Consider the following 23,992-nt stretch of genomic DNA (forward strand, 5'->3'; position numbering starts at 1 on the left):
AATGGTGTGACACTGTTAACAGACTGTACTCAGAAACATCAAACAGTCAAAACACTTTGGGATTTCTACTGGCCATTTCCAGCTGGAAGCTGACTGTAGACACAAACAAAAGCATTCACACCTTTAAGGTCTGACCGCTGCTTAACCCACAGTTTGACCTGACCACAATACATTTAACTTGCAGACAGACAGGTAAATTATCCTCACATGCTTGCAGCTGTATGTTGAAATGTTAGCTGACTTATGGGGCCTTTTGTGAAGAGTTGAGTCTTTGTGTATTTGAGGGGTGTTTTAAGGAACTAGAGTACATTTATAGTTTCTTAACAGAAATGTGTGCTCAGTGGAAAAGCACATTAATATGAAGTAGTAGTTGAGTGTGATTATTGTTGTTGTTTATGCATCTTGCAATCACACAGCTGTAAATTTTAGAGCAGTGAAGTGTGTTCATATAAGAGCTGGACTGATAAATCACCAGGGAGCCCTTATAAGTTTATTTTTCGGCTGTGCCACAGCTCTTTAATAATCAAATTGAACGGATTCTCATTTTTTGTTTCTAAAAATAACTTTCAGCCGATGTATTACCATAATTTTCAAGTAAAAGATTTCAATACATCCTCCAGGACTGACTTAAAGAACATTATGATTTTAATGCTCTTGCTATGCTGAATTCATGTTTTTCATCTACTGTTCATTTCATGATAGTTTTCAGAAAACCTGTCATTGTCCATTACAAAAGATCAGGAACTTCAACAGCCAATTTTAGCATAGCTGTCTGGTCTGTGCACACAGGCAATACCCAATTAGGGGCTCGCAGACAAAGCAACCTGCGAACTGTGAATGTCTTTTCCAACAAGCACATCCTACCTGAACAATGCTGTATGTGTCAAAGTCCAGAGATCAATAAGTGCTCTTGTGGAAGTGAAATGACACAATGGCTGTCAAGTCATTTTCCCACAGAGATCGTCAAGAAAACCTTCAGAGTTTTTCAGGTCTAAGCTACGGGTTTCATTTAGCCAAAAATGGCATCTGCTCGCCAATGACTTCAACCACTTTCCAGCTGCATCCAATAAATCACGTGAATGAGAATGCAGTGAAAAAAGTCTGGCATTTTATCACCTCATATTGCAATAATCAAATCATCTCACACCCAAAGTAATTAAATATGATTTGTAAAAACTGAGCCCACAATTCCCCGAGTATGTTCAAAAATTCTCTCTGACATAAAACTCCGCTGGGACCCATTGAATCTCATCCAAATATGTGTGAACAAATTAGTCTGTCTGTGGTGCTACCTGACCTCCTAACTCGATCCCTCTTTCAGTCAGATGAAGGGAACTCTCACTAACACGTGCTCACTCCTGAGCATGTGTACTTTTGAATAAAGGTTTGTGTATTGAAATGAACTATGTTGCCACTGGAAAGGGGGCAGGAAGCATAATCTCCTACATAAATTAGTACTGAGGAGGAGACATCTGAAGACCTTAATCCTTATATATTTCAACCTACAGGAAAATCAGAGCACTCAAATGCAATATTTTGAATGATATATCTTTAAGTTATTTGAACATTTTATTTAATGTCTCCGGGGAAAATAAAGAAATTGGCCACATAGTGTACAGGCTTCTTAATGGCTCCCCTATGAGTTTGTAGAAATAAATGAAAAAGTGTTTATGTTATTTGCAAAATAACGTGAAAGTTGGTTGGAGATTATTAGATACAGCTGAAAAATAAATTCATTTTTGTTAACAGGCAACAAACTGCAGTCCCTGTGAGGCTATACGCGTTGAGGAAATGGCAGTTTCCGACCGTCCCTCTTTGAAGGCTACAGGTCCATTATTGCTTCATCCATTCCAAAGCGGATAAATGTTTTCACTGCCGATGTGTATTGAGCATGCAGATTCCATTAAAAACCCTTTCAAGAAGACCTGAGGCCGCTCCACCGTCCCAGGTGTGATACCTTCACACCTCCACCGGCCTGCAGACGTCTGAAGTTGCTGCACGGCCGCTGCAGTGCCAGCCGGCACTGATGGTTGCCCCATTCACACATACAGGAAGCACCACCTTTGATCGAGGGGGGATTTAACCCCAGGCAGGGTGCAGGTCTCAAACACAGTCAGTCTAGCAATACGTCGAGGAGCATGTCTTCAGTTCATGGGAATATGCACGTCGGGGATCTGAATCATTTCCAGGTGTATCATGAAGGAGCTCTGCAGATGAACGGCATGGTGAACTCAGGTTGGTGACTGGCAGCGCCGTGCGTAATTTACGCACAAGTCGAGCATGATGTGTCCATGACTGCCACTTGTCGAAGGTTTATAAACTCAACGATATTTACGATTTCTTTTCAGATTTCGGGACGTCAGATGTTACAAACTATTTCAGCTCTGCAAACTCTGTCCCAAGGGCGGATAAATGCGTGGCAATACTGACTCACAGGAGGAAGAGGACCAACTTCACCCAGCAGCAGATTGAGGTGCTGGAGAAAGTTTACACAGACACTAAATACCCTGACATCTACTTACGGGAGAGACTCGAGGCTTTGACCGGACTACCTGAGTCCAGAATTCAGGTAATATATTATCCAGTGTCAGACGATTAATCCCAAATTGTGGTGCAATATTTTTGCAGCGTGGATTGAATTGTGTTCGTTTTTGTTTCTTTAAAAAAAATTTCAGGTGTGGTTTCAGAACAGGAGGGCAAAGTCTCGTCGCCAAGTTGGCTCATCAGTGTCCTCGAAGGTCGCCAACCCACCAGCAGCTGGCCCGTTCAGCCAGCTCCAGAGCAGGATGGGCCCAGAGAAAGGTAGATTTTTGTTTTGGGTTCAATTTCACTTCTTTCACTCAAGCATCAAGTAGGACTGCTCCGCTGTAGTTTTACCCCTCATAAAAATACATTTTACACACCTGATTTAAGTTTTTTAAGCTTTTTCCAGAATAGTGACGGAGTAACAGCGAAATGTTTAACACAAGATACCCTTCATTTCGAAATCAACGCTTCATTATTGTTTGTTTTCTCTTTAAGTTTATGGCAACAATCATGGAGCTGAGGCACACAGAATAGGAGGCTTTGGCCTGGAGGACAGTTTCAGGGCTACGATGCACCAAAACACGGATGATGCTCACAGAACCAGCATACCCACCAAGCCCGCCGGTTACGAGCACACGGCCTGCATCTACGACAAGGAGGGAACCAGAGTGAAGCCCGAGCAGATGCAACGACACGAGCTGAGCGTCAATGTCCCATGCTGTAACGTCCATCTGTATCCAAAGGGGAACGAATATCACTCCAAGATCGAAGCAAACATGACTGGAAATCAGGGTCCAAAGGTTCTGGTGGAATATGACAACTTCCCACCTAACAAGACTATTGGACCAGAGATGAAAGTTGTGATTCCTCCCATCCCGGCCCAGATTAACTTCAGCAGGTCATCACCAAAGGATAACGGAGGCCAAATCCAGTATCCGCGCCTGAGGGCCAAGGGGGACGGGTTCAGTCACTTCTCCCCGATCCACGCCACTGAGGCACAGGACTTTACCGACTCAGACTCTGACTGGGAAAACGAGGCCATGGTTGGCTTCGGTGGTTTCATGTGAGAGAACAATTGAGAGCTGATATAAAAAAAGCTACATGTATCATAAGAGGCAATATACAGTTGTTTGTTTGCATAAAAGGAAAAATTGTATTTATTGTAAAATAGTAATAAAACTGTTGATTGTAAAAAACAAAAAAAAAAACAAAACAGGAAACTGTTATTATCTGTTAATAAAGACAAAAATAGAAGACTACCTAGTGCTTTGCAATATTATGTTTAATATAAAAAGACCGAAACATTTATATACAATCGCCCTGAGGCGTGCTCATATACAACTTTACAAAACTGAAAAAGGAGATTCTCTAGGAAAAACTGTTGACTTGAATTTTTAGAGTTAAGTCAGTGATGCAGGCTTTGTGTGTGTGTGTGTGTGTGTGTGTGTGTGTGTGTGTGCGTGCGTGCGCATGGATGGGTGGGGGTGGTGGGGGTGTTGCAGCAACAGCCATGCCAAGTGTGAAAATTCTGAGATTATTTTAGGGACGAAAAGGCATCAGAACCCCAGAGTTCTCCTTTATAAAAATACCAAAATCTCTCTTCAGTGCACACAAAATTATAAAAAGCCATTTCTGAACAGACAGCAGAAATGTTGACAATAGTTCTACTAATCAGAGATATTGTACAATTATCTACAATAAACAATTTTATAAAACATTCTTTAGCCTCCCTGTGCTTACCATCAGCGGAGCAACAGAACACGACACTTACAGGGGGAAACTTGAGATAGCAAAATATTGTTTCATAACCATACACACCTACTCAAAAATAAATAAATATGGACTATAAAAACTGTAAGAATCAATGTTTGGCACATGAAACCAATAAATATCCATTGAGTTTGGAGATGTGGATTTGTGGCAATAGTTTAAGACTCTTTTAGGTTTTGTGTTCAGTTGAGTGCACCAACATTTTCATACAATAAAATGTGTTGGTAAAAGACTTATGACATCCTCCCTCCGTCAAGACGACACTTCACGCGTATGGGCGGGGCTTCCAGTCATTTCACTGGGACATCCAAATTCAGACTGTAAGGTGGTGGTCCATCACATTCACAGAAGCTTTTTGTTTGCACTGTTAACAGTTCAGGTGAAAGCGTCATCTCAAATTAAAAATTAAATGGCCCACACCTCTGTGTGTGCATACACCTGTGTGTGGTGTGAATGGTGCAGGTACTCAGACTGCATTAGTATTGTTGGCAGCAAATGCATGCAGGTTGCCCAGCTGACTAAGGCCACTCTGGATGTGTGCCACATGGATCTCCACGTTATTCTGGAAGCAACTGGAAATGCAGAAAAAACAGTGTAAGACATGTTCAGCACACTGATGCCACCTCAGTGATGACTGAGTGACACCCATGTGGATTATTGTGCGCCGTGCGACTAAGAATGTGCGGTTACAAAACAATACAGGGTGTTTTTTACCTGAGGTTGGAGGGATCAATAGATGCCTTGATGTCGTTAAGGGAATCCGTAAGAGATTTAAACTCAAATGAATTCAGGTCTCCTCCATCTGCCAGACACTGCATCAAATCAAAGCAAAACCGAACGGTGAACAAGTTATCAATCTCTGAACTAATCTGTTACGGATTAGTTCATCATTTAAATATTCTTCAGTCTACATACAATAGTAGTTAAAGATAGTTCACAACAGATTTCAATGACGCAATGATGCCGCTGCCAAATTTGTGACCTCTCTGCCATAAATAACCATGAATATGTTGCAACATGAACCCAATGACAAATGAGAGAGAAAAATCACTACACAGGTCCACTGTGCTCCCGACGTACAAACATGAGCAGGAATGAGAGCAGACAGGAGCCGAGTCTGAGTATATCCCCTACCTTGATCTGTAGCAGCAGAGCTGTGAGGCGGGAGATGAGATGTGTGAGGCTGGGGGTTGTCACACTCTGCTGTCCGTCCTTCGTTGAGTTGTTCAGCAGCACCATCTGCTGGGCCTCTTCTTCACAGCGCCGCCGCAGCTCTGTGGGATGGTCAGCTGGAACCATGCCCTGATCTGGGGCAAGCTGGACAAACACATTGGTGATTCACATCTTAAACTTTAACTTTAAGATATTTTGCTGTAAGTAGCTTCAGGGGGAAAATTATTGATGAGACTCAAGTGTATCTATTGACTAACCTCACAGCAGAACTGTTGAACTTCATGAAGCACCTTGTTCAGATCTTTATTGAGCTGTTCAAGCTCAAGCACTGTGGTAGCATATCGTTTCTGGAAGTCTAAGTCAATAGGCATCGAGTACGACTTCTAAACACAAAAACAGAATCACAGCTATAGTCAGTCTGGATGCTTGCATCGGAGACATATTTCACTAGTTTCGAACTAACGTTTGTTTTTAAATGATGATGACCGTACCAGTTTCTCTGCCTCTGTGTTCATTTCTTTTAAGTGCTTGATGTGCTCTTTCTTGATCATGAGGATCTTGGACAGCCTTGTCTACGCACAGGACAAAAAGAATTTGTTAAAGCAATGTGTTACAAAGTTTTAAGTTGCCCGATACCAGTATTTGATATAAAGTATTTACCACTTGGACAAGGAACTTGACAGGAAATCCTCCCAGAGTATCTCCCTCAGTACCGGGCAGTTTGTTCCTCCATGGTGATTGGTTGATAAGAGGGTCATTGTCCTATTATTACAGATATGAACAGTTAAGTCATTTCCCTTCAGCAACAAGAAAAAGAGATATGCAATTATTCTAAAGACGGCCTCTGCAGTCGCAGTGTGATGCCCAAAAAACTCAACTGTTCTTTTTTATTCCATGTTGACTTTATTCTGATACTCTTTAAACAAAATGATCACCTAAATCTTGATGAAATCTTGACCTGAATCTTGAAAACTGAGGTAAAAAGATGGACAAAACCAATGTGTGTTGTATTTTACTCTGAAATCCAATTAGCGACTTGTTTAAAAGCAGTCGCTTTTGGTTAAATCCTTCCCATTTCCATTTCCAGTTTGTTAGGTAATAGCTCTGTACACCAAAGACATCTCAGAATTACTGGCTCCCTGGCAGGATCAAAGATGATTAATCACACTGAGGACATATGATGACACAGCACATGTGCATCTGTCATTAGATGCACTTTCACAGTACCATGAGGACAGGAGTGGTCGCGGACAGGTAAGGCCCTCTGGGTGGAGTCATGAGGTTCTGCATGTAACGGGTTGTCCGATGCTTCTGGGCAAAGGCTGAAATGGGCATAGTCTCATTGGGCTCATTGCTCTGGAAAACAGTCATTACGGGATATGTTATTAAATTGCTTTGGTGCAGCTATTGTACATCCAGGTATTCGGACAATTTCTTGTTTTACAAGTTTTAATAGATAGATATTGATCCCAAGGGAAATTCAATAATGAAACCACTTCAATTATAAGTAAAATGGAAAAAAAAAAACAGACTGAAAAACTAAACTTGAAACCTGAAACACACTTATGGTGGAGCTGTTATCATAGTAAGGCAACGGTAAAACTCTTACCAGGACTTCGTAGTCAGGCACTGTGTGTGTTCCCAGGCCACTGCGATCAAACGTGACACGATAGGTGGCAGCGCTGGTGTCCACTGCATCAATCTGGCCCGTAAACAACCCATCGTGGACACCTCGGAGTCGAGCTGTGGAACAGGAAACAAAACAAAAATCAGAATTTGTAGTGGTAATATGGTACAGATCCATGTGGGACATCCTCACTTGTGGGTTATTGGGTTTGAAATTCCACATCAGCTAATTTCCACATAAAGATACAGTCACTGCATTTGTGGTTTAGGCCTTTCACTCCTAACATATGTCTTATTTGAACAACACATAGTCATGAAAATTTTCTGTTTCTGACTCTTGTGATTACTGAAAATGTAAACTGGGTTTGCTTTGCGAGTCATTTGACTGCAACAATAATTGTCTGGCATTTAAACTAGGGTTGTTTGGTTGCTGTCACTGTTGAAAGCAGTGTGTTTTTATTTCAGTCATCTTACCAGTGACTTTTGTTCCTATGTTGAGTCTCAGGGGGATTTCATCTGGGAGGTCTTTGCAGTTTGACACGTCAGACAATTTTCCTTGCTGCAGCAGGCGCATCTTCTGCCTCTTCTGTCTCAGGGCTGTTCGTTCCTCTGCAAAAAACGCAGACGAACACCTGGAAGGGACAACAAGGTCTTTGTTTGAGGAAGCTTGTACTTGGAAGTACCTTGAAATGATTTCACATACTTTAAAATGTCTGACAAGAATGAAGACAGACATGATGACTGAAAAATGGCGTGGAGAGACACAAAACTTAAAGACTGCACGCTACCGTCGAGGTTTCCCCATCAGTCTCCTGATTGTTCCCCATTCAACCCTGGTCAACTTTCTTGTTTTCAGGTTGGGGAAAGACTCCTTGAGACACAGGCAGAATTCATTGTCACCTTCAAAGAGAGGTCTGGAAAACAAAAAATAAATAAATAAAATAAAATAAAAGAATTTTTTGAAGCTGAAAAATACAACATAATACACAGAAAATTGTCCTACAATCATTTCCGATGAAGCTGAAAACCTTTCGCCATTATCAAATCAAATTCAATCTAATTACAGACAATGAAAAGGCTTAATCATTGTTTTGCCTTTTCACTGTCTGTAGCATCTATAAATTGAGTACAGTTAATCAAAATTAATTGCTGTCTTCTTAAGGTGAAAATGAGACTATACCTGTCAATATTGGAATAGAACCATTCATAGATACACCATTTGTGAGCTTTGGGGAGCTTAAGAAGGTTTCTTAATCTCAATCCTATTTTCTGGGATGCCTTCTTATCTGGTGTCACCACATTAGAAAATTTCTGAAAAGAAAAACATTAACATAAGTCATTTCACATACGTATGTATTCTCAAAATAAATAAATAAATAAATTGAACAAACTCCTAAAACACTTCTCATCTATTCCTTCTCTATGAAAGGCAGCTGTAAAGAAGTCCCACAAATTATTCACTCAAAGATACATCAGTAACTTCTTGTTCCTGCAAACAAACAAAAAAAATCTCCAAATCTGTGTAGCTCAACATGTGTGGTCAGGCAACCGGTGAGAAAGCACCATTCAAAAGGGCTATTTTTCTTTTACTTTACTTTCTTTGTAGCTCCTATTTAACGAAAAGGGGGGCAGCAGTATAGAGCTGAATATTACCACAGTCCACTGCTTTCATCTCACAACTTACCAGCCTCATTATTTTCTGATACACTCATAGCTGTTGTTGCTGTTTTCACAAACTACTACTGCTAATGCAAACAAACCACAAGAAGACTTTGCATTCAAACAAAAAACAGGAAGCTAGGGGTTGCCTTTGCTTCCAATTCATTTCCACAGGCGTATCTACAAAGAATGGTAACTGACAAAGGATGTAGCCATAATTAGCTGGCCACACAAAGAGGATTCACTTTACAGAGCTCAAACAGTGGTGGCATTTGCTGATAAACTGACTGGTTTTCTTTATTGCTTGTATAGACTTGAGTAACTATAAAATAGCATTTTGTGAACTGCATGTGCAGACATGGATTACATATGCAGCCTAAAACTAACATTGCAGGGCAGGTAGGCTCAGTGGCAAGTTTACTTCTGCAGTTGAATACTGAGCACCCATACACTCATGCAGCTCAGGTGCAATCACAAGAGCTTTCTGAAGCCAAAACAAGCTCTATGAAGTGATGTCCCAGTGTCTGCGACACTCATCCTCAATAGTAATGGGAGAGTATGGAGGACCAAATGAGTCCCATTTTTCTCTACGACTCAGTTTTATAGGGTATAGTCTTTACCTGGGGTGTGGTGTTGACCCTTTGGCTTCTGCGAGGGGATCTGGAAGGGAGACGCTGCTGGGGCTGGTCATCCTCCTCCCGAAACAAACGGCTCCTCTTTGAGCTCCGTGTGGGCTGGAACAACAAATGTGGATAGTATTTTGTGAAGAGTGGCAATAGCGTTCCAGGTGTACATATCTTTGTGGATTATTCTTGTGCAACTTTAAAGAAATTTATTTAATGTGAGGAAGGGAGGGAAAAAACAGAACCAATTGGTTGCCTTCTGTATGGAGATAATCTGGTTTAATGAATGTAAATCTGCAGGTTTGCACCAGATTCAGATAACACGCATGCATCTGTATATCCAGACAAACATGCAAACAAGTTTGTTTTTTTTAATTAGCGGTCTGTCATCTTCACATTATGCATTCCCAGAGCTTGTATAGCATGCCATTATGACATAAACAACACACAATACAAGATCCTATCTGTTGCAGGGTTTTTTTTGCCACACCAGCCAAAATACATACATAAACAAATAAAAAGCCACAGATAAAACCATTCAGCTCAGTTGACAAGACAGTTGCAAAGAAACCAATTAACTGTGGCTGATAAGACCATCACTGGGCAGAGACCATAAAATCAGCAACAATACTGAAATATCAAGCAAGAATACCTTAATTACTGTGAAACAGAAAATGGCATCCAAGTATTGATGTCTATTTAGAATGTAACCATTTTAAGCAAACACACTGTGAATAAAATACATTACAAAAGTGCATACCATGTCTCTACTGTAAGTTGAAGATTAAACACTGGACATGTAGACCTATAATTCTATACAAAAATATGCCATGTTCCTCAAACCAAAAGGAGTCAAAACATGCATATATGCAGTAGCTTGAAAATATTTTGCACATATTATCCCCAAGAGCTTGTGTGGATTCCACAACTTTTTATTTAATATTTACATGTTGATAATATTGTATATAACAGCATAAGCTCCCTTTCTTCACAAGTTGTAAAACTGACAAACTAACACTGTATCTCTTACCGTGTCCATTGTGAGGGATGAATGCCGTCCCCTAGTGTTGTGAGCTCTTGGGAAACTGTTTTTTTCATTCAGAGTGTTGGACAAACTCCCTTCTATTAAAAGAAAAAAAAAAATCCATAATCAAAATCACAAATGTATTTATTCAAAAATAATGCAATGATCCCAGACATGAGACCCAGTGAGACTTAGTCACTATTGAGACTTAAAGCTTTTCTTAAATCACAGAAAAGTTGGACTAGGTTACACGATTTTATTTCAAGTCTGAAAACAAAACTTTTATCTTTGCTGATATAGGACAAAAACTACAGCGGAAGCAATTATAGGATAATTATATACAGGATAATAATTACTTCCACTGTGTCCCAGACTGCACCAGTCACAAATGTAGGTTGTTACCATTTGTTCTCCAGGTACTTACACACCCAATGCTAAGAACAAATGTACGAAAAGACAGACAGCTAAAAATACTGCCCACATACCTTTTAGACTGACAAGTGCCTCTGCTGACGAGCCTGAGGAAGGGGACAAATTAGACTACATCAGCACACAGTATCACACCAAAGGCATTAGAAAACACATATTTGACTAACTATAAAATACTGTAAATAACTGAATACACGTCACTGTGGTTTGAAAGGTAATCCCGACAGTGTTGTTAATATAACATGTTTATCTTTCAAAGAAAAACGCCTTTAAATTGCAGACACAAGTTATGAGACTGTCCTTTAAACACTGCCAGCAGCCAGGCAGGGTAACTGAAGTTACATACAACGTTAGCTAGCACAATCGGGTAGGCCTTAACCCCCAGTTTCAGCTGTCAAGCACGGGCACAACATCAGCTGTACAGATCCTATCAACGAAACGAGCTAAATAAGCTAACGTTACACTGTGATACAACCTGGACATATCATTAATGACATTAACTACGTTAACACCGACTGAGTTGACAATTTCATTTGTTAGTGGCCAAATACATTGGTTTGTTTCTCGTCACCAATTTGTTAAGATGACACACAGCGCGTTACCATTTAACGTTAACCAGCGCTAACGAACGTTTAATATAATGAAAGCGTCACCGAAGAGTAAAAACTATGCCCCGCAAAAGCAGATAGCCAGTAGCTAGCGTGTGTGTTTTAGAAGTATAGACGTTATTGCAGTCCTTTTGTTATTGCTGCTTACGGTGTATGGCTAGCAGATATTAGCTAATGGCTAAGCTAACGTTATTCGTTTACCCAGTTGGTTTAAAGTAACTTGCCCAACTCCAGCATTAGCTATGGTTAGCCTCTCGTGCTAACAAGCGTTAGCTGACTTGGGCAAACCGGTATCTCTTTGCGTCTAAAAATGACTTTATGAACTCCGCCCAAAACTCACGATATTCGTTACACTGACGACGACAGCAGTTTATTACAAATTATGTATTTTACCACTATGGGACCGCTGCGTGTGTACAATGGAAAACTCCTAGAATTTGTGTTGTTACTCACTCTCGTCTAACAGCTGGTCCATCTCCGCCATCTTGAATTAGCCGCGCCGCTTTTTCAAAGACCTTGTCAAAATGCATTCTGGGTCGGGACGCTGTCTGGAGGGCGATTTGAGAAATAAATATCCTGTAATTCACCAGTAATACACTTTCTATTATATACGTACACACACAATTACAGTCACTCAATGTAAGTTATACTTCGCCTACAAGATTTGATGTTAACAAACCGTTGTTGTTTGCAAACCGTTTCATTGGCAAAACTGATAGAATAGCTACTCAGCATCCCTCCTGTCCCAGACTTTGTTCTTAAAATTCACTACTTATAGAGAATGGGATGTCAATGTTGAATTTTTTTAACCTGGATTTATACAGAGTCCCAGAAAATCAGCATTTATATGTTGGAGTATATAAATGTCTTTCAATAAAAACACAAGCCTCTTTTCTGCTTAGGTCCTTATGAGCTCCAGCAGCAGGTAACTTTTTAGCAGCTGACTCTCACCTGTGATTATCACTGAAGAGCTTGACAGGCAAATTTCACATTTATCTCCATACTAAAAGCAACTCCAAATTGAACCTAAAAGGCAGCACAAGAAAATGAAACGATTAAAAAAAAAAAGGAACAGGCATTAAAGGTTGAGAACTGTTATTAGTTTTATTTTCTTTGAGGTAAGCAAGAAAAGCACTAAGAAAAAGGGTACCACATACCACGGCAGTTGTTTCTTTTACAGAATACTTCAACATTAACCATATTGTTTATTTTTTTAATTTTCAGCAAAAAGACAGCTTGAGAGACAAACGACAAAACAAATATATACATGCCAAAGCTCATATGGGATCTTTGAACCCAACAGTCAACAAAATGTTCATTTTAGTGGGAACCCTAGCAAAATATAATCACCGGTTTGTGAATGTATGCGGACTGACTGCCGAAAACTTAAAACTCCTTCTAAATTTGCAGTACTATACCTTATCACTACAGGGTTTATTAAAGAAATAAGATTCTTCTGAAACTCAAGATTACCACATAAGACAGGAAGCTACATTTTCTGTTGTTCATTTCTAGACCAAAACCTTTCTATGTAATATGCACTGTGCTTCAACTGCACTGTGGTCTGTGTCTTATGAGCTACTCTGAAGTAGGTACTTAAGCACCTAATGTATTACTGAGGAAGGCTGCCAGCTAGTAAATCTGATGAAAAAGCAATAAAGTGACAAGAGACTTCCAGTGACCATTGTAAAGCATGTTATAGCGTGGCTCCTTTGCCAAACATCTACTGTTGAAGAGAATGACGTCCAAGCGCTTGGAGGCAACAGTGGTCTCTGTTTTCATTGGAGAGGGCTCGGAAACAATCCCTCTCACCACAGGGACGTCTGGTAGTTAAACTTGATCTTCAGGAGATACTTCAAGTTTACCTGCGCTACATCATACACAATGTACCTGGAGGAGCAGGAGTTAAGGAAAACAAAGGCTACACAGATGCTTTAACCACACAACAGACATGCAGAATCAGAAACAGAATATGGTCAAGGCAAGTACGCCATCAAACAGAGATTTCAAACCCTGGTGTTATTTATTTCTTGTCTTAAACTCCACAGTCAGTGGCTTCCTGTGGTCTAAGTCAGTGCGTCAACGTTTTATGTGTCTGTTTATGTCAGAGCACCAAATTTCATTCTGTTGCAAAACGCTGCTGGTGTCTCCAAGTCATCGAACTTACCTTTCACACAGATGAGCTGCGGTGGAGAATTACCGAAGTCTAAGCACCTGCCCATATGTAAACAGCCAAACAAGATAAATCAAGTTTTGAAATTAGACTGGAAATGTCTAGTTTAAACGCCTATGTGTCATGTTGTGAAGAATAAAATCAGAGTTGGTTTATTCAGGGCCAAAAAGTACAGAATCTTTGACTCTGTACCTTTCTGCAAACTATTAAATAATTATATAGCAAAGTAGGAAAAATGATTATCAAATTCATAAACCAGCTGGTCAGTGTTAAAGGATACTCGTTGTACAGTAGACTTGTGTCATCAATGTTCGTGTGGGTTCCTTTTCCCAGAGGCACTTGCACGCCCTCTAAAGTGACGGCAGCATTTGGATCAGGAGCAGTTCTACCCAAACCTGCAAGAAAAAAAAGAGTTTGAAGCTTAACACAAACCAAACTTTTATGTTCTTACCTTAGTTAACAAACTTTCTACCATAATACCATCCTCTCAATTGAATTCTGAAATTATTATAATTAATGATATAATTTCAGATAGAAATTCCTGTGTTCTTTATTCAGTACAGGAACAAAACGCCTCCAGTTCATCCTCGCAGGTTTCTCACCTTTAACACTGTGCTTGCCCTTGGGCAATTTTGTAATGTGGGAGGCCTTCTTCAGTTCATGCCTGCATTGGAAAAAAAAAAAGCCAGACACATTCATCTACCGTGATGATTAAATATTTGATAATGATTAATTATCATCACATATTTATGCAGAGAAATGGTTGACATCTTGGCACTTCTTGGTCACTTACATGTTGCCGAGGGCAACCTCAGCCAACAGAAGGAGGCCAACAGGGTCAGACTGGGAGGTGTGACAGTAGTTTGCGCTCTTGGACACCATGTCAGCAAAGTACACACCTTTGCCAAACATGTACCCAGTCTAGAGAAAATGAATCCAAACGGCAATATAATACAGCACTGAAACAGGAGGATAACTAGAATATTTTTTTAACATGGCAGAATATGGGTATTTGGAAAAGCAAATGTACTTCATAACATAAACACAAACTCACCACTGGGGCCTCTGGAGGGGCAATGCGAAGACCCTGAGACAAGATACCAGCATAGTTGGTGGTGCGAGAACCATGCCACAGTAGCTGGCGATTGTGTAGCTCCTCGAAGGGACGGTACCGCTGGCGCTCACCCTCTCGGTTAATTTTGAATACCTAAAAGATGGAGAAAAGTCATAAAACAGAATGAGGTGGTAATTCAGGCTGGACAATGACGATAAACAGCAGAACTGATCGAAAGTTTGTCAAGCATGAGGCCTGTTTAAAATTAAGATTTATACAAACTAAGTATTTGCAACATAACATGCTGTCATGTTAAAACTGCTTTTGCCAGAGTGACTTACTTCTTGCACTTCCAGAGTGTAAGTGTTGTGTGTAGCTGCGTGGGTGTTCTTAACATATTGCATAATGATATCAGCCTCTTCTGAAGTCTTGTCAACAACCTGTGAAACATCAAACATATAACATACAATAAACTTTCCATACATAATCTCTTCATACAATGACCATACTGAGCACATTCTTAAAGGACAGTGGAGTGAGGAGTGGACTCCTCACCTCGATCTTGGTTTTGAGTTTCTCGTAGTTAATGTCGATGGGATCATTCTCATTGTCCTGGGCCCCTCCTCTCAGCAAGCTGTATGCCACTTCAATATCCAACAGGTTGTCCAGCATCTGGACTTTGGCCTGAACAGTGATGTATGCAAAACTTGTGAGATACATTTAAAGACCAGAGAAAATTGTACAACACGATACAGGATACAGTATTTGGGTCGTTACCTGAATGTAGTCCAGGTTGTTCAGCAGAGGAGGTTTCTTCATACCAAAGTCGTGAGGGATCAGCGTGTAGAAGCGATTTGACAAATCCAGTATCTGGGCCTCAGGCAAACAATCTGACACAGCCTACGACAACAACACACATACACATACACACACACACATATATATATATATATATATATATATATACATATATTTATATAGTTGAAGTTATTAGTAAAATGATTCACTGGTCCAACCACTGGCCCAGAAGCACTACTTGTAGTAATGTCACAAATTCACCACAAAAGCCAGAATGAAAGGTGTGATCTGAGAGCAGAATCCCAGTAGAAAGCTGAATAAGCGGACAACCCTCAAGGGGGAGTTACAGACCTGCTGTACTTCAGTGAGGAGAGCGTAGGCACTCTGGATCTGCCTCTTGCTCAGCTTTCCGAGGGGCATCTTCTGAAGGTCAATCTGGAGACAGAAAAGGAAATGAAAAAATATGTGCTTCCTTCCAAAAAAACAAAACAAAACATGGTGTTCTATCAAGATGGAGATGTGAAATTTCCTTCTCAACACTGCAGTTGCTATCAGTACTGAGGGAGCTGGCTTTGACAACCAAAACAAAATAGTCCAAAGTCACATATATTGTCATATTTTTGTCCTTGTTAACAAATTATAGAAGCAGCCTCTCGACAAAGCTCCCAACACCGCCACAAGATGCGACATGATCCAGGCTGTCGAATGCGTTTTTTTCTGTCACATGTACACAGCCACAAGTCTCACCTCAAACTCCACCATGGCCTTCTTCATGCTCTCCACATCAAAGATAGTCTTGATCAGCTCCTGGATGGGCTTGGCCAGCTTAGACTTGGTGCCAGCAGTGGCTGTCAGCCTCTTCACAGCTTCCTCATCCTGTGAAAACTAAATCCAGTCAGACACAGAAAGCATACAGCAGGACGTTTCCATTCCAGTACGTCGCTGAGTGTACCTGTCCGTAGTCAATCTCCAGGGGATAGAATTTATTGGGATATTTGGTGAAGTTAGAGGTGCCCCAGCTGTTGCCTGTCTTCTCTTTGTAGACGCTCAGGAAGTTGTCTATGGCAGAGTTCTTGTCATGAAACTTGTCCAGCTTGTTACCTCCGATGGTGGTACCCACTCTGCCCCATGACCTGAACACCCAGTACCTGCGCATGCATGAAAGAGAGGCAGAATAAAAGATAGCGGAGTCAGAGTCATTATTACATCAACAATTTTTTTTTAAATTAAGGAGACAAACATGACATTACCTAAAGCCTCATTAACTGACCTGAGGGTGCTTTTTCCTAAACTATGAAAAAAGAAGTGAAATTGTTTTCTGCATCAACACTGACCGCTTTTGTACATCATCCTCCAGCAGCTGCAGTTTATAATAGGAGTTAGTTCCTCTGACAATGTCCACAAGACCCAGTGTTGCACTGTACATCTTCCCGCTCTGCTCCAGGACATGAGCGCTGTTCTCCAGACCTAAGAAAATCAAAATCACCAATCAAGGCTCATAAATAAATAAAAGGAACAGAAAAATAAACCAATCAGGGTATTCATGACTACCTGAGTCTGGATCCACAGCAGCTCCTCCTTTCACTGTTAGTTTCATTTTCTTGCTTTTGCTACCACCTGTAAGAATGTAGACGCAATTAACATACACCAAAAAGTACAACAGTGTCGTGCTATAACACAAGTCTAGAAGAATCGTTCCTCTAAAAGATGGCCCGACATTTACTCAAACATCCAGAAGCACATTTGATAACAGCAACAAACGTGCTTTACCTTCCTCCTCTTTCACCCTGCCTGTGCTCTTGGCAGCCAGCGCTCCAGACTTAGAGGCCACAGATGGCGCTGGGGTCTCGACTTTGACCTCTGCACCCCAGGGCGAGATGGCATGCAGAGAGACCAGCTCCTGGAGGGCTTTCCCTGACGACTTGATGTCTGTGAGGAAATCCTCAGAGACCACGCGCACGCCGGCGTCCCTCACTTCCTCCATTTTCTTACTCATCTTTTCTATCTCCTCTGTGAAAACAGAATATGGCACATTATAAGGAAGGCATATGATTTTTGCGATTTAACATGCTTTTGAATGGCACACATGTTAGTAAGTCTTCATGTACATGACTGGCTGCTTACTCTTAGTGCTGAGGCAAATAGAGGCCTTATTGGCTGTGCCAGTAATCTTTCCACCCAGCTCCTCTACAGCAGCTTTTATATCATCCTTGTTCTTGGTCAGCTTGCCCACAGCCAACAGTTTCATGCCAGTAAGAGGTTTGTCTAAGGGCACAAATATTACAATATTATGAGATTAAAACAATGATATTGTATGGAAGTATTTCTGATTATTTCAGGTCTCTTCACTGACCTGAAGGTGCTCCCTCTGGCAGACACTCAGTCGGGGCACTGGATGCACTTGCTAAGGGTTCTGCTTTAGCTGCAGTTAGGGTTTGAGTGGGAGCCTTCTTTGGGTAAACCCTGTCCTGTCGCTTGAACTTGAATTTTTTCAGGAAGGAAACTTCATGGAATTCCTAAAATGACAAAGACAGAATATTCCAAGTCATAAAACATGAGATGAATATGCAGTGTTTTCTTAATCTCTGCATGGATAATCCACTATTTCAATACAATGACACAAAGCCTTTTCACACATGCGACAGGTGGGGATTCAGCACTGAAGCACACACTATATAAAGAACCAAAAGGAGCTCTAGAATGAGGTGACCTACCTTGGGGATGACCCAGTCTTTGCGTAAGGGTTTGAGGGCTTTGAACACACACTTTGTCCAGGCTGAGATGTCTCCTGTACAGTAATAAGCGTCACCCTTGAACACCAGCTGGCCAAAGCACTCCTTGCAGGGCTCAAGCGCACCAAAAGCCATGCCGTCGGCCAGGCAGTCCAGCACCTGTCAGATAAACAACACATACATGTTGGTCATGGAACAGTAACTATCAACAGGGGCTCATCCTTAAAAAACAGAAATAGAGAAATTACTTTAATAAGTATGGTTTTTAATGCAAGTTATTTATGAATGCAGCAGGAGTGAAACAAGATCTCTTACATTGGACTCTCCAGAGGGAACCTCCTGGCTGTTTGCAATCAGCAGCTCCTTCATATCGTTGGTCGAACAGAACTTCTTCAGCTTGTCCTTGATTCCCCAAATCAGCTGGCTTTGGTTCTGCAGATGCACATTAAAAAAAATCCCATGACAAAACAGAGTAACTCATTAAACAACACAGTCTCTAAACATAAGGTGACGTTTACTCCAAAATAAAATTAAGAAAGGTACCTTCAACTGCTCCTCCAGCTTCTTCTTCTCCTCCTCTTCCTCCTTCTTCAGTTTCTTTGACACCCCATCCACCTCATCGGCTTTACGTTTCCTGTAAAGGCAAACAAGTTCAAAACAGTTTTCTTCCCAACTTGCATTGTTTTGTTTTCTATAAAAAAAAGAGGATGAAAAACATTCGATTTAATTTCCTAAATGAGGCCAAAGGGGATGCTCCACAATAACCAAGATGTGGAACAAACAAGTCTGAGTCTGACACCTTTATTCATTAGGCAAATCCATTAGGGCCCCATCAGTTAATGGAATGGCACATACACAAGCAGGTACATGTCTCCACTGTCCCAGGTGTCAAGGCTGATATCATCCACTCGTCCCTGACAAGAAACTTTCATTAGCCTCCCCGTGAGGCCACACACATATCAGTTAATGACCACAGAGTAGCAGTCTGATCAGACAAGGACTGACATCAAGAGGGAAGAGGGGACTTATATAAAGCAGCATCATCCAGATTTGCTCAAACAGAAATGTGCCTTTAATGTGAGGACTTGTGTACAGTATCAGCATGTCTGCTGGCAGTATAATGATGATGGTCTTAGTTTTTTGAGTAACAGTACTTGTTTTAGAGCTGTACTGCTGTAGATTGGTGAGTAATTTTACCGCTTTCTTGCATTTCATCGCCTTACCAAGCAAATTTGAAGTCTAACTTGAATCTTATTTCTCTCATTAGGACAACCATGGAAAAGAGCACAGTACTGCTGAAGCTTTATAGTTTCTACCAAACTAGAAACTCATCCAATCCATCTTCCCCTTTCCTGCAGCCTGTCCAGAACTCCTCGCTACCTCCACCTCCACCTGCAGACCTGGTGATTTCCCCCAACATGGCGTACATGGCAGCTGAGCTCGCCATCGCTTTCCTCTCCGCCACCGGCAATCTGCTGGTCTGTGCTGCCGTGGGCCTCAACCGCAAGTTACGCACAGTCACCAACTACTTCCTGGTTTCGCTCGCACTCGCTGACATTTGCGTGGGTGCAATCGCCATTCCCTGCGCCATCCTGACCGACATTGGTCTGCCACGTCACAATCTCTACCTGTGTTTGCTCATGCTGAGCGTTTTGATCATGTTCACCCAGAGCTCCATCTTCAGCCTGCTGGCAGTGGCCGTGGAGCGCTACATGGCCATCTTCATGCCCTTCCGTTACCAAGTCCTGATGACACCTCGCAACGCTCTGTTGGTGATCCTGACCACGTGGCTGCTGGCCTTTCTCATTGGGCTCGTTCCTCTGATGGGCTGGCACAAGACACCACCTGATTCAGGCTACTGCTTCTTTGTCTTGGTGGTGGACATGACCTACATGGTCTATTTCAACTTCTTTGCCTGTGTCCTAACACCCTTAGTCATAATGTTTCTCATCTACGCCCAGATTTTTGTCGCGGTGAAGCGGCAGGTCAGGCGCATCGCCTCTGAGCACAGCGGCAGAGGGGAGGGACAAATGAGGGCTGCAGCCAGCATGCGCCGCGAGATAAAGACCGCTACGTCGCTTTTTCTGGTTCTTTTCCTCTTCACAATCTGCTGGATCCCGCTCCACATAATCAACTGTTTCCTGCTGCTCTGCCCAAGCTGTCCTGTGCCACTAGAGCTGCTGCTTGCCGCCATCATCCTGTCACATGCCAACTCTGCTGTCAACCCCTTCCTATATGCATACACGATGACAGCTTTCAAGGACACCTTCAAGGCAATTTTCTTGTGCTGCAAGACTGACAGCGAGACTTCAAATGTAGTCGGTGCTAATGACAGAGAGGGAGTGGACCGAACCTGAACAGGCGCACCGAATGTCAAAATGCTAACATTAGTACCCAACCTCCACAAAAGAATATTATCCGTTCTTCTTCATCTCACCCTTCAGTTTTGACAGCGGGGAGCCTCTTCTTAAGTTCCTCCTTGTCTTCTGCCCGTAGTGCGTTGAAACCCTTCAGCTGGGCGGCGGTGTATTCAGGTCTGAAGACCAGTTCCTCCCTACGGCTCACAAAACATGCCGTGTGGTACCAGCGGTCGATCAAGCCAAGCTGGGGCTTCTCAGGGTCCACGGTTTTCTTGGACACGCGGATCTGATCCTTAAGGGGAAACGGGAGAATCACAGACTAACACCATGAAACAATCCATTCAAGCTTACATAATTGCTAATTTGTCATATTGAACACATGGGGTAATAGCAAATGTTACATAAAAGCAGTTTTTCCTGTGTGCTAACCTTTTCTATTTTCTGCTCACAGCCTTTGCATGTGCTTCGGTTTGACTTGGCATATTCAACCGCAAAGTCATTCAGTGTCTTCTCTCCTTTAGCTCCACTCTTCTGGTCCCCTTTTCCTACGAGACGGAAGTCATATAATTTTCATTTCCAGGTGAAACAAGAGTAATCAAGCAATAAAAAACTAATATCTGAGGATAAATTATATTTACTAGAACAAACATTGCAAGAGAATATTCATTTTAACATATGACAGGCAGTAAATGTATTGATACTTGGTAGACTACTGCAGTATATTTCATATTTCATTAATACTCTTTGAGTGTGTTTGTTTTTCCACTGATAAAGGTAAAAGGTAAAGGTAACAGCTGTTCATCTAAGGAGCCAGAAGACTGAGATGAATGACTAATTACTTGCCCTATCATCACATTGTAGTGCTAAAAGTCATGTACTGACCTCCAGCGGCTCCACCACTTTCGATAGCCTTTTTCACCTTTTCCTGGTCCTCCCAGCGGAGGTCAGAAAACCCACCAATATCACCAGTGGACTGAGCTGCTGCTCGCTGCCAGAAGCAGGAGAAGTGGTGCCAGTGGGGGACCTTTCCATCAAACATGGGTGACTGCCAAACAAACAGAGATGATTCAACGATGAACCAGTAGTGATAGGAACTCCAAAATGTCTACAAATATGAGACGATCCTGCTGCGGAAGGGACCCCTGATCGTGTCCTAACAGGGGCTCACAAGAAGAATCTTTAATTGGACCATTTTTTAAAAGGACTTTCCAGTACTCAAATTTTCATTTTGTATTCCTTTGTGACTCATTCATTTATTTACTTTATAAAGACGATAGTATAATATCTGTGGCTCTTCCTTATGTGTACGGAATGACAGTCTGAGATCAATAATATATTTTAGCATAAAAAGAGACCATAAGTGCGGAAGAATATATTTAAAGTCAAAGATCAGTTACATTCAGACGCATTTTAATCCACAGTCTCGATGCATTATTCTGACAATTCCAATGATTTATGTTATAGTAAAATGTCCATTATGTATGTGATGTCTTCTGATTGGATGATCTGAAAGGACTTCTACCTGTGTTCTGGAAAATAAGCTTTTGTGACAAATGTTGTTAAAAGAGAAAACACCTTGCTAAAGATTCATGAAGATATGTACTTGTCTGACAAACCACAGCAGTGTTATTTTTGGCATCTTCTAAGTCCTTGTGGGCTGGTTCACTTGTATCAGCATGACACATCACTATACCAGTACAACCACCACCCTTAAAAAAAACAGATAAGGTATGAGACCAGTTGTATCTGGACTGTAAATACAGATTCTCTCCCAAAAAAGGCTTATTCAAAAAGGCCATTTATTAAACTGACATAAGCATGTGGCTCTGCTGACTCAAATGCACTGATTCAGTTGGACTGGCCATCAGACTGATAAGTGAGTGATTGAAAATCTGGAGCTGCTCCACAGGCCGTGAGTAAGGAGGCTGACTTTGTGCAGCCACAGGAGGAGGTTTCTAACCCTCTTAGTTCATTAATTCTCTGTGGGGCTGCTGATGAGACTTTGCGTTGTTGTAAGGAGGCTGCTGTGATTCCTGGCTTACGGTGCAGACGCTCACCCATACATTCTTTGTGTGTGGTTGTTGGGGAAACTCGTATTCACGAATAGAAGGATGCATTAATGAGAGAATCCGACATTAAGAGATGCTCAACGGCTCTTTGTGAACAAGACTCAATAGACAATGTCAGCCATTTAAATGCTAACGAGGGCCCAAGTTACTCAAACAGAACTGAAACCACACTATAGACGACATATTTTCATTGTCCAATGAGCTGATTAACAGTCTATGTATTATATGTACCCATGTGTTAATAAGCTAGCTAACAGAGCATGTTTCTGCAGATGGACTGTCTCCCGACGTCGCTACGTTACCTGCACCATGATGGCCATTCTCAGAGAGTCTTTAGCTATGTTTTCCTTGCACTTCTTGCACGATGCGCGGCCGCTCTTGGCATATTCCGCTTTGTAAAGCTTATCTTCTTGAGAGTCCGCCATACTCCTTCAGTATTATTGCTAAATAAAAGAAACCGAAAGCAGGGCGAACTTTCTCCGGGTGGTGAGAATTCACAACAATCGAAGCATAAGCGGAGGAGGGGAGCCCGCGTGCCTGCACGGCACCAGAGCGACACGATACAAGCGAAGAGCTCTCACTCGGTCACTGTTACGAGATACCAAAACTTCACCACAATAAGATCACCACCTCTCTTGACAACCCACGAAATATTCACAATATATAATGATTTAAATTAGTTGACTGATTTAAATTAGTTGACAGAGTAGCCTATCAAGCTATAGCTGCATCTATGAGGCTTAGGTCTACTTTTTGATGGTGGCGATTCAGTCCCGCTTGTGTACTCGGTTCTCATCCGCTGGCAACTCCGCAGACCTGAAATTTGGACTTGAGATACAGAAATGTGAGCAATTTAGACTTGAGACTTGAAGGGGAAAGGGAAATTGAAAAAACAATAAAGAACAATGACACATTAGACACGCATTGCATAAACACACTCCTTGACCATTTAATTGTATGCCTGTGCATTGAAATGTCATAGTTACGTATAAAGTACCAACTGTAACACAGTGTGGATGTGACTTCTGTAGTCATTCAAAGACAGTAAAGACTAAAGAAATTACTTGCAATTTTGCCATTTCCAAGTTTTGACTTAACCAGGACTAGATCATTTGATTGATTTTTCATTTGATTGTTTTACATGATAAATGCACTTCAATCAAAATGATTTTGTATTTACGTATTTAGAGAGAAAATTTTACAGAAAATATAACGGTTAAAGGATATGAAAAATTTGACAAGGCAGATCAAACCTTACTTCAATTCTGTTAAAATATCTATATATCTAGTTATCTTTTATATTATAGTTTTTCAAGCCACACGGTAGCTTGCTGTGTCTGGTACATTACTTGCCAGTTTAAATGATTT

At 41.4% G+C, this 23,992-nt stretch overlaps 4 protein-coding genes across 4 annotated transcripts; 2 read left to right on the plus strand and 2 right to left on the minus strand.

The window, feature by feature from the left end:
- Window positions 1–1,664: 1,664 nt before the first annotated feature.
- Window positions 1,665–3,710, plus strand: mixl1 (Mix paired-like homeobox). The gene is made up of 4 exons (XM_046373229.1): window positions 1,665–2,235; window positions 2,349–2,569; window positions 2,676–2,802; window positions 3,022–3,710. The coding sequence occupies exons 1-4, from the start codon at window positions 2,139–2,141 to the stop codon at window positions 3,591–3,593; spliced, it is 1,017 nt and encodes a 338-aa protein (XP_046229185.1). The 5' UTR covers window positions 1,665–2,138; the 3' UTR covers window positions 3,594–3,710.
- An 80-nt stretch (window positions 3,711–3,790) lies between these two features.
- Window positions 3,791–12,011, minus strand: lin9 (lin-9 DREAM MuvB core complex component). The gene is made up of 15 exons (XM_046373228.1): window positions 11,892–12,011; window positions 10,887–10,919; window positions 10,408–10,499; window positions 9,375–9,488; window positions 8,276–8,406; window positions 7,884–8,009; window positions 7,570–7,727; window positions 7,079–7,212; window positions 6,697–6,825; window positions 6,130–6,231; window positions 5,961–6,041; window positions 5,727–5,852; window positions 5,431–5,613; window positions 5,011–5,108; window positions 3,791–4,868 (listed from the first exon to the last, which is right to left on the minus strand). The coding sequence occupies exons 1-15, from the start codon at window positions 11,920–11,922 to the stop codon at window positions 4,763–4,765; spliced, it is 1,644 nt and encodes a 547-aa protein (XP_046229184.1). The 5' UTR covers window positions 11,923–12,011; the 3' UTR covers window positions 3,791–4,762.
- Window positions 12,012–12,516: 505 nt separating this feature from the next.
- On the minus strand, window positions 12,517–23,185 carry parp1 (poly (ADP-ribose) polymerase 1). Its single transcript, XM_046373227.1, has 23 exons — window positions 22,927–23,185; window positions 21,438–21,600; window positions 20,985–21,100; window positions 20,633–20,847; window positions 18,739–18,829; window positions 18,511–18,627; window positions 18,178–18,354; window positions 17,817–17,979; window positions 17,588–17,728; window positions 17,234–17,473; window positions 17,015–17,080; window positions 16,798–16,930; window positions 16,416–16,611; window positions 16,211–16,339; window positions 15,815–15,898; window positions 15,443–15,565; window positions 15,221–15,349; window positions 15,007–15,105; window positions 14,666–14,818; window positions 14,405–14,532; window positions 14,214–14,275; window positions 13,892–14,006; window positions 12,517–13,328 (listed from the first exon to the last, which is right to left on the minus strand). Exons 1-23 carry the CDS (start codon window positions 23,047–23,049, stop codon window positions 13,247–13,249), a joined length of 3,045 nt encoding a protein of 1,014 aa, XP_046229183.1. The 5' UTR covers window positions 23,050–23,185; the 3' UTR covers window positions 12,517–13,246.
- LOC124050394 (adenosine receptor A1-like) lies at window positions 19,470–20,552 on the plus strand. Its single transcript, XM_046372881.1, has one exon. It carries the CDS (start codon window positions 19,470–19,472, stop codon window positions 20,550–20,552), a length of 1,083 nt encoding a protein of 360 aa, XP_046228837.1.
- Window positions 23,186–23,992: the final 807 nt, after the last annotated feature.

The sequence above is a fragment of the Scatophagus argus genome, chromosome 19 (assembly GCF_020382885.2).
Source record: "Scatophagus argus isolate fScaArg1 chromosome 19, fScaArg1.pri, whole genome shotgun sequence".
NCBI lineage: Eukaryota > Metazoa > Chordata > Actinopteri > Scatophagidae > Scatophagus > Scatophagus argus.